This window comes from Nanorana parkeri, unplaced genomic scaffold, assembly GCF_000935625.1.
Source record: "Nanorana parkeri isolate BGI_ZX_2015 unplaced genomic scaffold, ASM93562v1 scaffold1099, whole genome shotgun sequence".
NCBI classification, from domain to species: Eukaryota; Metazoa; Chordata; class Amphibia; order Anura; family Dicroglossidae; genus Nanorana; species Nanorana parkeri.
The window spans coordinates 465,257-481,505 of record NW_017307367.1 but is presented as its reverse complement, the minus strand read 5'-3'; the positions used below and the strand labels follow the sequence as shown (position 1 = coordinate 481,505).

General features: G+C 41.9%; 2 protein-coding genes across 2 annotated transcripts in view; one reads left to right on the top strand and one right to left on the bottom strand.

The window, feature by feature from the left end:
- Nucleotides 1-5,248, top strand: part of EVC2 (EvC ciliary complex subunit 2) — a 93,729-nt gene extending 88,481 nt beyond the window's left edge. Inside the window, exons 20-21 of the mRNA XM_018567821.1 lie at nucleotides 2,120-2,125; nucleotides 5,237-5,248. The gene's annotated coding sequence lies outside the window, so the exon portion shown is untranslated. The remainder of the gene's footprint in view (nucleotides 1-2,119; nucleotides 2,126-5,236) is intronic.
- Nucleotides 5,249-11,238: 5,990 nt separating this feature from the next.
- Nucleotides 11,239-16,249, bottom strand: part of STK32B (serine/threonine kinase 32B) — a 151,553-nt gene continuing 146,542 nt past the window's right edge. The window contains exon 12 of the mRNA XM_018567822.1: nucleotides 11,239-11,554. Within this exon, the coding sequence (XP_018423324.1) occupies nucleotides 11,410-11,554 (145 nt within the window). The 3' untranslated portion in view covers nucleotides 11,239-11,409. The remainder of the gene's footprint in view (nucleotides 11,555-16,249) is intronic.

Here is a 16,249-nt window from a genome sequence, read left to right as displayed (position 1 = left end):
GCCGCCCTGCCATTTGGTTGCTATTCTCCATTGATGGGAAGGGGGGGCCTATCGCGGAACCTGGCCTTGAGGCGGCAGGGAGAGTAAATGTCACACAGAAGTCTAGTTTCCTAAGAGTATTTTATGAACTCTATACAGTAAGGGGTTGAGAAGTATGACCAATAAAATAAAGAACATCTCTCAGCCCTAAACCACAGCCTTGGGTTGCTGACATGATTCAGTTTGAAAGGCCATTCAAGCTGCTCGGGAAGAGAATACAGTACGCTGCCAGTGTTGTTTTGTATCCTGGTGTGATTGTCACAGCGGTGCTCCTACTTTGAAGTATAATCATTTTCTTTTGAGATTTTGTTGATGTGGCGGCGATCTGCCATTCATGAAAGCACAATGCAGTAAAATGACTAGCAACAGCCAAACTACGTCATCTCCAGTTATTTCATATGGCTTAGGATCCACATGTGTGTGTCAGCTAACTCTAACACGATTCCCAGCAGCCTCATAGCTTTTGTATATCTGAACACCTGTATTTAAGAATAGTGTAAAGTCATGCAGAGTTTAATATCGAAATAAAGTAATGAAAGACATGTTTGTTGTTTAAAGCGATCAATAAAAGTTTTTGAGTGCTACTTTTATACATTTGGGCCGCTTAGATTTAAATACATCCTTCTTATTGAGTTCTAAGCATTTATTGGTCAAATATATATACAATATATCCACCGATCAGCCATAACATTATGACAATTGACATGTGAAGTGACTAACACTGATTATCTCATTACAAGGGCACCTGGGAGAGGGTGGGATGTGATGTGCAAGTGAACTTTTTATCCCTGAAGTTAATGTTTTGGAAGCAGAAAAAGTGGGCAAGTGTAAAGATTGGGTCAGAGCAACTCCAAAACTGCAGCTCTTGTGGGATGTTCCTGGTTTGCAGTGGTCAGGACCTACCAAAAGTGGTCCATAGAAGGCAAAGCAGTAAACCGGCGACAGGATCATGGGTGGCCAAGGCTCATGGATGGACGTGGGGGGCGAAGGAGGCCCCACCATGCAATTTACAGGACTTAAAGTGACACTAACCTCAGGAGTTACATCTTATAAATGCATTCAAATACCTTAACTATTAACAAAAATGTATCTTATTTGTGTATTACTCGGCTGTAGATCCTAAAATGATCTCTGAATTGGTGCTGACACTGTCCTTCCTTCTGGAGGAAGGAAGGACAGTGGTCCTTGTGTGTGTTGTAAAGTAGCCACCGCTCCAAGCTCACTTCCATGATGGACTACAATCTCACATTTAGTTTACTCATTTGTATTAAAGTTATAGTCCATCACAGCAGTGAACTCGAAGTGGTGTCATTTCTAAGATGTAACTCCCGAGTTTAGTGTCACTTTAACCTCTTGCCGTCCGTCCATTAAGAAAAAACGGACGGACGGCAGACTCGCATCAGCTGGTTGCCGTCTCCAGACGGCTTTTTTTTCCTGCTCGCGTGTGCCCCCGGGCAGGAAAGACCCGCTTGTTTCTACAGCCGTTAACGGCTGTTTCACATACAACCGATCAGCAGCTCTATAGCCGCCGATCAGTTGTATGGCGGGAATTTCGGGAGGCCCCCCGATCGCGAGTGCCGACATCCCCCCCCTCCTTCTCATTACAAGGGCACCTGGGAGAGGGTGGGATGTGATGTGCAAGTGAACTTTTTATCCCTGAAGTTAATGTTTTGGAAGCAGAAAAAGTGGGCAAGTGTAAAGATTGGGTCAGAGCAACTCCAAAACTGCAGCTCTTGTGGGATGTTCCTGGTTTGCAGTGGTCAGGACCTACCAAAAGTGGTCCATAGAAGGCAAAGCAGTAAACCGGCGACAGGATCATGGGTGGCCAAGGCTCATGGATGGACGTGGGGGGCGAAGGAGGCCCCACCATGCAATTTACAGGACTTAAAGTGACACTAACCTCAGGAGTTACATCTTATAAATGCATTCAAATACCTTAACTATTAACAAAAATGTATCTTATTTGTGTATTACTCGGCTGTAGATCCTAAAATGATCTCTGAATTGGTGCTGACACTGTCCTTCCTTCTGGAGGAAGGAAGGACAGTGGTCCTTGTGTGTGTTGTAAAGTAGCCACCGCTCCAAGCTCACTTCCATGATGGACTACAATCTCACATTTAGTTTACTCATTTGTATTAAAGTTATAGTCCATCACAGCAGTGAACTCGAAGTGGTGTCATTTCTAAGATGTAACTCCCGAGTTTAGTGTCACTTTAACCTCTTGCCGTCCGTCCATTAAGAAAAAACGGACGGACGGCAGACTCGCATCAGCTGGTTGCCGTCTCCAGACGGCTTTTTTTTCCTGCTCGCGTGTGCCCCCGGGCAGGAAAGACCCGCTTGTTTCTACAGCCGTTAACGGCTGTTTCACATACAACCGATCAGCAGCTCTATAGCCGCCGATCAGTTGTATGGCGTGAATTTCGGGAGCCCCCCCGATCGCGAGTGCCGCCATCTCCCCCCTCCTGACCCCTCACCTTTAATCCCAGGATCCGCTAGCCCATCTGCAGCCCGGGACCGGCTCGGGAGGGCGTGAGAAGGAGGAGGGAGGGAGTTCAGCTCCTGTAAACGTAACCCCCCCCCCCTTCGTTTACGCACATATAAACGTAAATATGCGTTGCATGCGCCAGCACGCAAAAAAATGACAATTGCGCTACACATTTTACATATTGAAGCGAACGTCGCAGTGAGAGCAATCATTTTAGGGCCATCAATCACTGATAACACTAAACTGATGAGCGGTAAAAGCTTTTAATGCGTCGCCTATGGCCAATTTTGCGTAATGTCGTTTTTTGAGGTTTCGCGCGCGTGCGCAATTTTAAGGCTTGACATGTTTGGTGTCTCTTTACCCGATGTGACCCCGTCTTTTATATTTTACCAAAAAATTGGGTAATATTAAATGTTTTAGAATTTATTATAGGGAAAACTGTATTTTTTAAAAATGTTCTGTAATTTTTCCTTAATATATTCAAAAATAAAAACCCCAGTGGTGAATAAATACCACCAAAATAAAGCTCTATGTGTCCCCAAAAAAGGGTATAAAATTCATTTCAGTACAGCGCTGCATGACGGAATAAATGTCAGTCAAAGTACCGCAGTGCTGAATACTGAAAAATGGTCTGGATGGGAAGGGGGTTTAACACCCCGGATGCCAACGGGTTAAAGGATCTGCTATTGATGGCTTGGTGCCAGACACCACAGCGTACCTTCAGAGGTTTAGTGGAGTCCATGCCTCGATGGGTCAGGGCTGTTTTGGTGGCAGAAGAGGGATCTACTCAATATTAGGTGGCTGGCCAGAATGTTATGGCCAATCGGTGTGTTATTGCTATGTAAGTGACGGGTTGTTGTTTTTTGTACATATGCATACTTACACACACACATACACACAATCATGCATTTAAAACAAACAGTGCAATGTACAGGAACCATAGCATAGGTAACTGTGGCCAATTTAGCTTTGAAGAGAAAAAAAGTGTCTGACCAATTCTCTGGATAAAATATTTCTGTCCCATACTTTGGAAGTCATACCCAAGCCTTAGCTACAATAGGAGTTCTGCACAGAGCTCTGGCTAGCACTGAGGATTGTGACACTGCCATAGAGGACAAAACACATGCGTATTTTATTTTTAATGAGCATCTTCCTCAGTATTTATCCAATTTTAGTTTATGAATATTTAAACAGGCGCACTGCTCCTCAGCTGCTAGCAAAATGTGTACCTTGTCTATGGGTAATATTTAAATTAATTATTGAAGTATTGAGGAGATTGTTGTGTGCAGAATGTTTTCATCCTTATACAGGAAAGCTTTAAATCAGTGACCCAAAAAAACGGAATGTGACACTAATATCTATATTCATATTTTCTGTATCTGCCCATCAGCCATCTATCCATCCATTCATCCATACACACTTCTATGTATCACCCCCATCTTATTATTGCATCTATTCAGTCTCCATTCATTCATCCATCCATCACTCTTTCCTACTATACCAGCATCTCTTCAGCATCCATCCATCTACCCACCATCTATCATTCTATCCTTCTATAGTAGCAGTCATTGAGTCTAAATCAACCCACCCACTCCTCCATCCATACCTCCATGCTATCTTATTGTATCAGCATCCATCCATTCTCCATCCAGTCTGTTTCTTCATCTTATATCAGCATCCACTTAGACTCCATCTATCCCTCCATCCTACTATACCAGCATCCACTCAGCCTCTTTCCATCCTTCAATCCTATTATACTCAGCATCCACTCAGTCTCTACCCATCCTTCCATCCTACTATACCAGCATCTACTCAGTCTCTACCCATCCTTCCATCCTACTATACCAGCATCCACTCAGTCTCTACCCATCCTTCCATCCTACTATACCAGCATCCACTCAGTCTCTACCCATCCTTCCATCCTACTATACCAGCATCCTCTACCCATCCTTCCATCCTACTATACCAGCATCTACTCAGCCTCTTTCCATCCTTCAATCCTATTATACCAGCATCCACTCAGTCTCTACCCATCCTTCCATCCTACTATCCTACTATACCAGCATCCACTCAGTCTCTACCCATCCTTCCATCCTACTATACCAGCATCTACTCAGCCTCTTTCCATCCTTCAATCCTATTATACCAGCATCTACTCAGTCTCTCTCCATCCTACTATACCAGCATCTACTCAGTCTCCATCCATCCATTCACCTAGTCATCTGTCATTCCATCCTACTATACCAGCAGTCATTCAGTCTACATCCACCCACCCGCGCATTCATCCAGGCTGTACTGTATACATTAGGTGCTCAAAATCTTTTGCATGGTATTTCATATTTAATATTCTTTGACCTCAAGAAAAGTGTTTGTGGTAAACCATTTGGCACCCTGGCTCACAGGTTGCTAACCAAGGATATATATCAGTGTTTCTCAACCTATTTTCAGTCCTTTACATCAAGAGCCCTTCTTTCATATCAGAGTTCCCCATTTACATCAGGAGCCCCCTTCACCTCTTCATTCTCCATCACAATCCCCCTTCCACACAATTTTGCGGCACGCCTGAGGTAGCCAGAAGGCACACCAAGGTGCCACGGTTGAGAAAGGCTGATCTGTATTAATGCAAAAATGAATTTAGTATATCAAACGCCGTAATCAGAATGACAAGCCGAGTACAAGAGTTGAGCAATAAACAGTTTATTTGACCAAAACTTTGAAATTGTGTTCTTGTAGACATTGTGCTTTTCTTCTGTACAGAATTATACATGATTTACTTATGTTCTGGTTAAATAAAAAGCATGCTTTATTATACTACAACACATTATTATTATTATTACATGGGCAGTCCATTGTGATGGGGAAAAAAAGGAAAGAAAATACTTGTATGAAATTATGATACAAATAATAAATGGTGAAATAATTAAAAAACAGCTTTTGTATATAAATAAAAAATATTTTATATAAAATAAAGATACAAAATGATACAATAAATATAGAAAAGCTTGTAAAGAAATTAGTGCCTCTATTGAGAAATCTAAAATTGTTTAAAAATTTGGAACAATTAAAACAATATTTGACAAGTGGGTGACATCACATCTCAAAATACGGTAAACACATAACAAGCGTAAACATGGTAGGCCTCTTGTGTAACAAATGGAGGAAAGAGGAAGTGAAAGTGTTGCTTATAGCAACCAATCAGATGTCACTTTTCATTTTGTAACATGAATTTATAAATTATGCTTGGAATCTCATTGTTATGGTCAACACACATGCTTTAATGTCCAAGGCCACTGGGGCAAAATCTTAGCAATGGGCCTATCTCTAATATCTGATGCAAATCCTTCCTAAGACATTATCAGTCATTTGGATCCCAATTACTAATGCAGACAGAATATTTTAAACTGAGCTCTGGACTTGGATTTAAGCGTAGTCGAAGATCAAGGGTAGGAAACCTTGGCACCAGCTGTGGTAAAGCTACAAGTCCCACAAGGCATTGCAAGACTCTGACAGCCACAGGCATGACTCCCAGAGGCACAGGGATGATGTTGTTGTTTTACCACAGCTGGAGTGCCAAGGTCACCTATCCCTGTTATAGATACTTGTATAAGTGAATCAGTCTCTTTGGCACATTTTTTCATGCCTGATTCCTGATAAGGCCCAAGGCTTTATACACTCATTCCCTTTTTTGTTGAGCATTATGAGTTGAAGGCTGCAGATCACTAAACAGCCCTTCTCTATGTGGGCAAGCATAACAACTCAACTCTTTCCTGCATCCGTGTCTCTCATTCTGTATAAATAAAAGGTAGACATACTTGTTTCCTGTGATGTCATAGGCCCAGGGACAGTTACACCCACTGCAGTTATTCCTTAGTACTTCCTCCCTTTACACTTTTTATGTGAAAGGATCACTGTGAACAAAAAAATATTGAGCCACATATGTAAAAGTACACTATGTAGATCCTTCAATGACCAGTACAACCTTGCCCATGACAACCAAACCTATTCTCCTTTCAAGGGTGTAGCTACATAGGAAAGGACCCTGGGGCAAATTTCATATCAGGGAGCACCTTTTCTGGGCACCCTACGAACACTTTACTGATATGCTGTGTACTTAGGCCAATGAAGAGCACATTCGGTGCAGTAACACATCCCTTACATTTGGTCATGTGATCTGATGTCATTTAAGGAAGCAAATATAAGTAGGGGGACACATGTTGAAACATTGGCCCTGTAGATTCCCTGCAGTGGAGGATCCAGCACATCTGGTTTTGCACTCACTGACTAAACATAAGTAAACAATGGGGCAGTAGAGGAGCTCTGTGGTTAGGAAACTGTCAGTGGTCTCCTTTGGAGCAGGAGCCTTGTTCTAGCTGCACCTGCTGGGACCCTGGTTCCGTCACCACTAACATCATGGTTGTTGTACAAATTACAAAATGAAAATGGTCAATCTGGCTTCTACAGGCAACACAGAGCTTCATACTCGAGGCTTAGTATTACTTTAAGAAAGTGAGGACACTGTATAAATACATTTACCAATGTCCATTGTCACAGTATCAGTTCCTAAGCTGTTGTTGTAAAGTAACAGTAGAGAGCAAATATCCAAAGTGCAGGATAGGAGATTCTTGTGGTTTATATACATACATAAAAACACACACTAAAGGTTATACATAAGAGGAGCCAAACTCGCAAATGTGTGACTCCACGTAGACGTAACACCACTAAGTACGGAACAATGATACAGCATGTCCTGTGAATATCTCACAATGTGGCATTTGTACAGTCCAATAGTTTTATATGGCACAGCTTCAAAATGGAGGAGACCAAAATTGTCCTTCAAAAAAATGAATCCTGGGTTGGTTTGTGGAAATGGAACACCTTTAAAGTTTTATCAGACACTAAACGGGCTATAAAGGAACTATCTATTTAAAAGCACATTTTAATAGAGTTTTTGATAAATCCATTTAATCCCTGCCAGTATCTTATAAATCACCCAGGAAGGAGATTGTTACTGACCTAGCCAAGATAAGACAAAAGTTAATTTTGTAGGTTTGAGAGGGCACAAATGGAGGAGTTCTGAGCAATTACGATTTTGTTAACATGAGTCACAGTGCCTGTGTCACTCAAGAGGAGGAGGTATAGAAGGCGGCATCACACAATTGTATTTGTCATGATTACACAAACCGGGCAATTTGTATGATGTTGAGCAAATTTTTAAGGAGGAAGCTTTGGCTGGTGATTATAAATTACAGAAGGTGTAATCAGTTGTAACATTCTCAGGTAGGTTTCTGGGGAAAAATTGTCATCTAAATTAAAAACATCTAATAAGCTTTTTGGAAAGCCCTACCCAACATTCCTTTGGTACCTTGAATGCTCATTTCATGGGACTCTTAGCATGTGCATTCAGATTTGGACAAACCAGCAAATCAACGAAATTCCATTGATTCGGCGGTTCGTCAGCAGCCGAATGAACAAATTATTATATGCCCAAATATCCGAAAAACATATTGTGCACATAATAATTAGTTAACAGAACACTCTGCGGCCATATTGGCCACTGGCGAGTTCTGTACATGGGTGCCAACATCTTGGAGGAGTGGCACATGATGTCACACGCGAGTATGGGCGCTGCCATCTTGGTGTATACCAAGATTTACACCGAGATGACAGTGCCCAACAAGCGTGTGATGTCACCAAAGTCATGTACCGTCATGCGCTCCGCCTCTGCAAGCATTATTTTCTTTACATGTGCAGTTTCGGATTCAGAGGTTCATTGCCTCTGAATCCGAAATAGCATAAAAATTTGTTCTGTTTAATGAAACAAATGAAAATGTTTTTAGTTTTTATTAATTTTGTCCAAAACAAATCTTTATCATTTGCACATGTCTAGTAAACATGTAGTAAACATAAACACTAGACATGTGCATTTAGTTTGGTTCCGAGTGGATATTCATGTGAATTTGGTTTAATTCAGACATTCGGATGCATGCGAATTTGAACACGTCCGAATCTGAAAATGCATATCCGTCCGAATGTCCTTCAAAACGAAACTAAATCAGACATGTGACTGTTCTCTGGCCAATGAGATGGGTTTTTTTGGCTGTTGGGGGTTGCATTACAGGCACGGTCATGTGACTTCCTGCTGTGGATCTTTTCTAAATAAAAATTCTGATGGATACGAAATCCGAATAACGCACAGAATCGAATTTCGGATCAGAAATCTGAAAAAAAATAAAAATAAAAACCTGAATCCATCCAAAACGAAACAAATTGTTTGCGGCGGCTACATGTATAGTAAACACATAATTGTATGAGTAAATCTGTAACACATTTTCCCCTGCATTTTGAACATCCTGCATTCTTGCTGTATGATTTTTTTATTCATTTCCATTGGCATCCCAATGTCAGTTGTACTGTGGAGAATATGGCAGAACATGATAGCACACTGGGCATCTGCATGGCTGCTAGAAGTCCAACACAGGAACATGCAGGAAAGGGTGGCAATACCACAACAGAGATGAACCCAATGAAAGGAAATTTGCTCATCAAAATCAAGATTCAGTAATTTCTTAGAGAGTCCTTAGAGAATCTCTGAAGGCAAACCCAGAACTCTTCCATCTGCGTTTATAAGTGGATCTTGCATTGTACTGTAATTGGTCCCTGTCATTGTAAAATAGCTCCTTACTATCTTCTTTTGATTTGTATTGTAACCGTAATGCCTTCCTTGTTTTGTAAAGCGCTGCGCAAACTGTTGGTGCTATATAAACCTTGTATAATAATAATATTGATACAAACAATAATTTGACCCTGTCATTGGACATAGCTTGACTACTATTCCATTGTGTTTTAAATAGGTTTCCATGTTGCCCACAGGCACCAACCAGAAAAGTCTAATGGCCTTTGTCATTGAGCTTATGCCGATGGCATCCATTTGACATTCTGAAATAATTCAGAATGCATTGAATGGTGCATTTGAACTACTGTTGACCTCTTCTGACCTGAATGTTACCTGCTTCTGCAGATCTGTATTGGAATGCCGCTTGAAGCAAACAAAAGCCCAATTGCAGAGGCCCTAAAGAAGATTTGTGTTGGCTATATATGGGCAGATACCTGCTGAAGATTGCTAGGAAGGAACATACAGTATATATCTATCCTAGAAGGTTCGATTGAATGTTGTGTCCCACCACAATATTGACAGCAATGCATATGCAGTAGTTTGATCCTTTCCTCTTCTCTATAACAAGCTGAACAAATCTCCCTGTCAGATCATTTGCAATTCCAACCTCCGAAGGAGATTATTATCATAAGCAATGCTCAAAATTAGGAGCATGGCTTGGAATTGTTGGAATAACCACCGTCATCCCACAGCTCTGAGCAGCACAGACAATTCTTATTTAACAGTCATTACTAGAAGCTCATTTAGTTATGACCTGCTTGAAATTCAGTCTTCATCTTGTTGCCTTACTTGCCTGTGACTGGAAGTGTGATAACAATGCCATCAACATAGACACTGTTACTGACAGCCCGTGCTATGGCTGCTCATCAGCCAAATTAAATATCGCTGTTCTTAGTCTAAATGAATTTGTTTAAACAGATGGGTTGACGTTTTGTGTCAGGCTTGTCTTCCTTGTGCTTCACAAAGGAATATTTGTTATAGATTATTTAACATGAAACAAATGCATTACAACAGGCTCCCTTCTAAGGGACTCTAAAAGAAACTTACACAGTGATCATCTTAAAGCAAGACTGTGGGCCTTTCTTACTTGATGAAGTGGCCCCATGTTCTAAAGGCAAGTACCTCCGGGTATCCATAGCTCCTAGCTCTTCCTCATTTGGGGAGGCTGTTCTTCTTTTGGAACCAAATCTCTAGGCCCCTCTTTCCTCCTTTGTTGTCCCTCTTTAATATAGATCTCTACAAAAATTGGTATTACTCAACTACCCACTCTGCACTAAATCTTTCATCCAGCCTATTGCATTTCTTATTCTGAAAAGCCAGCATAAAGGAAAAGTATTGGTAAAAAAAGTGCTTGTGGGGTTTTTGTGCATCAAGTATTGTGGTTTGTGTAACTGGGTGTGTGGCAAGAGTGTCCTTTGCTGATATGGCCACAATATAGCCTACCTCCTTCTTGGACTTTGTGCCTTCCTATTGGCACCAATGTAATGGCTGGCCTGCCTGGCCAATACGAAAGTTCAGGGAGCAAGTGCATGACCAAGTTGGCACTATTTGCCATTTACAACCAAAATGGGTTCTGGTTAACCTAGGGTGGTTTGAAAGTCATTTGAAGATGCCAGCATAGGCCTGAAGGTGCCTGCTAAGGAACTGGAGCTACTATACATGAGTCCACAGATTTAGGGAAAAGCTCAATACATCTAATTTCCAATTGATTTCCTGTCCAGTAACCCTACTGGAGAACACTTTTGGTAACCTCTGGTGAGCCTCCTTTAGTGTAAAATGTCTGATAATAAAAGAGAACAGGAGGTTAGGTTCTGCTTTTCAACAAATACAAAACCAAATATTTTCCCTTTTAAAAGAACCTGGAACTGGAAAGTGGAGCTTTCTTTGCATGACATGAATCTAAAGCTTATGGTTACAGAAGATTTCATTTCCGCGTACGCATTGCCTTAATATTCAGAGATTTAAAAAATAAATTAGTATAAGTTCAAGTTTTATCCCAGGACACTTGAAGGTTTCTCTTTTATGTTAGTGACTGTTTGATGCTTGGAGTTCTCATTTAAAAAAAGAATCTTAGTGCCACACGTAAACAAACTCATTTAAGAGCTGTGCTTGAAAACTTGGTAATAATTCACATTTCGAAGAGCGGTCCATGTTTCTGAGTGAAGGCATGCAAACGGGGCTCCATTACCGTCTCTAGATTGTACTCTGTGCACTAGCTGCTGCAACCTCTCGTGCAGCCATGTACTAAGATGTTGTTATTTGTGCTGTGTCCATCTTGAGACTTCGTGTGTTGCTGGCTGTGTGCTCTGCAGTCTGTGCTGGAAGCTTGCCCGTCCTGCTCTGGTTGGTGCTTCAGTCTAAAAAAAAGACAATACAAACAAGGTAAATTAACATATTTACTCATAATATGAAAAACTATAAACATTTATTTTGATCAGGCATGGTAATATATCAATATTTCGGATGTATCCTGTAAATAGTGAGCTACAGGCAGGATCAACAACTTTTTGCAGCTTTTTTACAGTCCAGCTGAGCTGGAGAGATCAGGACGCGCAGCTACCTCAATGGTACAGAGATGCAACCTCAACCTTTTTTCAATCACGGCACTCTTTAAATGTAAAAAAAACAAACTCCAAAAAACAAACAAAATCCATACCAGACCCTTATACCAGACAGAGGTAGACCCCACACAAAACACAAAAAAGGGGATTCTGCCTTTCAGGTTAGAGTCCCTCTTCATATCAGGAGCCCCCCCCATCACATCTGAAGCCCCCCTTTCACATAGAAGCCCACCTGCACCATGGAAAGACATCAGGGACGGTCAGGGGAGGCAGAGCCTCACCTAGTATTATGGAGGAAAAAACTGTCAGCTTCAAGTCTGAAGCTGACAGCTTTTCTCCATTCAGATCGGCTCGTTACAGGTTGCACAGCAGGGAAATCCTCCCCACTGTGTAACCTTCATGGACGGAGTGCTGCCTGTTAATTACAGACAGCGCTGCATCCGGCTTTTGACAGGTAGTTGGGTTACACAGCAGTGGGCTTTCCCACTGCTTGTGTTACCTAACTATTGAGGCAAGAGCTGTCACAGGCTCTACTCTTTGTTAGAGGCGTGAGCTCTGTGGATGGCTTGGACCAATGGCAAAGCGCCATTGGTCCAAGCTGTCCAATCAAAAAAAGAAAAAAAACCCCACTGAGGCCATCGATCTCGATGCCTCAGCAGTGACGAGCAAGTGAGGGACAGGGAGGCTTCTCCCTGTCTCCTTCCTTCCTCCTTCACACTAGCTTGGGGCGAGGTTTTGGCCGGCGGGGGAAGGGCTTCGCTCGGCGAGGGGAGCGGGGCGCGAAGTGCTGGGGGCGAGGCTGGGCAATGCCTCACCCAGAACCAGGGGTACTGCACGTCACTGCCGTACATAAATTTTGAGGCACCCCTGAGGAAAGCAGAAGGCACACCAGGGTGCCAGTTGAGAAAGTTTGGTATAGACAACTACTGTATACACGGGCTGCCAAATGGTACAAAGCCATTGCTGGGCTTTCACATCGGAAAGCCTACTATAATTTCACATTTATACATTTATACATGTAGGTTTTTGTTATAAATATTCCAGAAGTTTTTTAAAGCTGAAAAGGGAATGTTGGTTATGCTGTTAGAACATGGTCTACTTCAATATTCAGAAAGACGCAACTTACAGTTTTACATTTTCTGTCATCTAAAAATGTCTTGGATTACAAGCTTTACTGAACAGGAATGGAAATGACTGAATCAATGTATGTTTTTACTGTATATCAAATACTTTGCAGGCAAGTCATGATTCGCTTAAATGTGCGAGTGTTGTGCTAACTGCAGTGTATCATGAGGATCATTTATCTCGGCAACTGGGAGTAATGATTTGTACAATCTGCAGGTAGGCCGGGAGATTGTTGGCCATCTGTGAACCACTGAATTGGAAATGCTGGTTTCACCACGTTAAAAACACTATGAGGACCTGTCCCTGCCAGAATTATATTACTCAGCCTAGCTGTCATGTAGTAAGAGGGCACTTTTCTTTTTTTTTCCCATCTAGTCTTGCTTTCCACATGTATTGATGACATTTAGGAGATTAGGGAGTTTAGAAGGTTGACAACCAGAAGGCCATAATTTCTCTTCATGCCAATGGAAGCAAATGTGGATCCAATCTATTTGTGCTTTGTCGAGATGGGTGGGGGGACCAATTATCAAACAAACAAATCCATGGGTCTCTGACAAGCTCAGCCCTCTGGATACAAAGTAGGTAGGTGATATTGGTATTTCAGAAAGGGAAATGCATGGAGATTCCCATAAGCAATGTTCTGACCTGGCTCCTACTTGACCACATTTGGGGCAAGACTGGAGATAAGGGCCAGACGCTTTGATTTATCAGAATCTGTTTTACACATTTATTTAGTATTGGTATCATAAATCATTAACGATGTAGAGAAGAGCAAACTGCCTGCTAGTTCTAAATCGGGGCTGACATATTAAAAATGATCTTACCCAACTGATTCTGGATGGATTTCCTAAAGAAACCACTGAAGGGTGCTCACAGTACACATGCAAAAAGTCAAATGAGAAGTACTGTATTCTTGTGTGCACTCAGTGGGATACATACAGTGGACACAGAAAACAAATCAAGGAGATAAGTTAAATGTCTGCAGGCGTGTTAAAAGGAATTGCAAAATTCACACTGAGCTCACTCAAAGAGGTTTGTGAACAACGAGGTTGAAACTAAATTCAGTAAGAAAAGGAGATGCGCTGCTACTTGTTGTTTCTACAATTTGTGGTGATTTGTTTCTCAGTGATTGCTTGTTATAAGTAGACATTCTATAATGCAATATGGTACTAATATACTTTTTTGAATGATGAATCCAGTTCAGACGTACTGTATATACACTGAGTGGCCAGATTATTATGAGCACCCCATCAGTACTTCGTTGGGCCACGAGATGACTCCACGAGATGACTTCGTTGGGCCGCCTCGTGACTCCACGAGATGTTGATGAAAGGTGATGTGAGGAATCTGACACTGCACTGTTGCCCTTCTGTTGTCTTGTACCAGTCTTGCCACTGTCCGTTCTGCCCTAACATTGACTAGTCGCTGACGGCCACAATTTGCACGTTCAGACCCAGATTTTTGGCTGACAGTCAACAGCTGCTCTTGAACATTTAACGAATTCTGCTGTTTTGCTGATACTCGCTCCATGGCTCCGAGCGCCAACAATCATCCCACGTTCAAAGGCTGTTAAATCGCGTTGTTTACCCATATCTTCAGAAAAAAATCACTTCTACTGTCGTGGTAAACAACCTGCTTCCCTATTTATAATGGTCTGGCCCTCTAGCAACTTCAGCGCGAAATTATAGCTAATTTGCCTACAAGCGTCAGGTGGTCATAATAATCTGGCCACTCAGTGTACATTGCCCAGCAAAGTATTTCTTAACATTTTAGCTGAAGCACTTACAGACACCATGTTTCTGAACAGCTAAAACCCTCTCAGCTTTACTTCCTTGAACCTCCTGTCCAGTAATACTAAAGGCTATGCGTTTTTTTATATCAATTCATTCTCTGCATTAGGGTAAAAAATGCTTCAGCACCGTTGCATGCCCCCCACGTTGAATGCTGAGCTGGTCCTCTTGGTCCCGGGCACGGCAGGGGGAACAGCGGTGCCCAGGATAACCGGCCGCGGCAAAGGAGACGTGGGGGGGGGTGGCACTGCACACTACAGGGCTATACAATCGATCGGCCGGCTATAGAGTCGGCCGAACGCTTGTATAAAACAGCCGGTAATAAAACAGCTAGTTACCTTCCTTAGCGGGCGCGCAAGCAGAAAAAAAAATCACGTACATGTACGTCCAACAGCCTGGAAGGATCCACTGTCCGTCCGTAATTTGGCAGGGGGTTAAGGTAATTCATGATTATTAAATAGTGGGGTTGCCACAGAGTATGCAAGTTCCTGCTAACACTCAGTGATCTAAAAGAAGACCAAACATCGACACCTTATTCAGTTGTTTTAGGATTAACTTAATCTAATCCAAACTTCCATTACCTCAAATTTTTGTGCTTCGCCCTCATGGGTGGGCTCTTTACTTCTTACCCATTAACCTTAAAGCAACACTAAACTCAGAAATGAAATCCTAAAAATGCATTTAAGTGCCCTATTATCAAAAATGTATCTTATTTGTGGATCACTCGGCTGTAGATCCTGAAATCATCTCTGAATTGGTGCTGGTGGAGGGTGGCGACTTTTGTTCTCCATGATCCCTGTGTGTGTTGTAAAGTAGTCACCGCTCCAAGCTCACTCCTGTGATGGACTACAATCTCACATTTAGTTAGCTAATAGTTATAGTTTAGTTACAGTCTTATGACAGGAGTGAGCTTGGAGTGGTGGCTACTTTATAACAGACACAGGGACCATGGGGAACAACAGTAGCCACCCTCCAGAAGGAAGGACAGTGTCTGCACAGATTCAGAGATGATTTGAGGATCTACAGCCGGGTGATACACAAATAAGATACATTTTTGTTCATAGTTCAGGTACTGGAATACATTTTTAAGATTTAACTCCTGAGTTTAGTGTCACTTTAACCCTTTTTTCATTTTTTGCACCCATGTTATATTCCACATTTTAGGCCTGAAAATGACTTAAAACCCCCCAACATTATATATTTTCTGAATGCCAAGACCCTATAGAATAAAATGGTGGTAGTTGCAAATTTTTATGTTGCGCAATATTAGCGCAACTCCTTATTAAACCCCAACATTTAGTGAAAAATTTAATTTAATGCCCCAAAACACAACGAAATACCAATTTTTTAAATGACATATAAAAGATGAGGTTACAACGAGTAAAACGATACCCAACATGCATAGGTTACAAATTGCGTGCGTCCGTGAAAAGGCGAAAAACTGCAGTACCCCAAAAAGTCAATAGAAGACGCTTTAAAAGCCCCCACAGGTCATCAATTTAGAGATACCCCAAAATACTGGCCCTAGAATTATTGCTCTCACTCCGGCGTGCGCGGCGATACCCAACATGTGTAG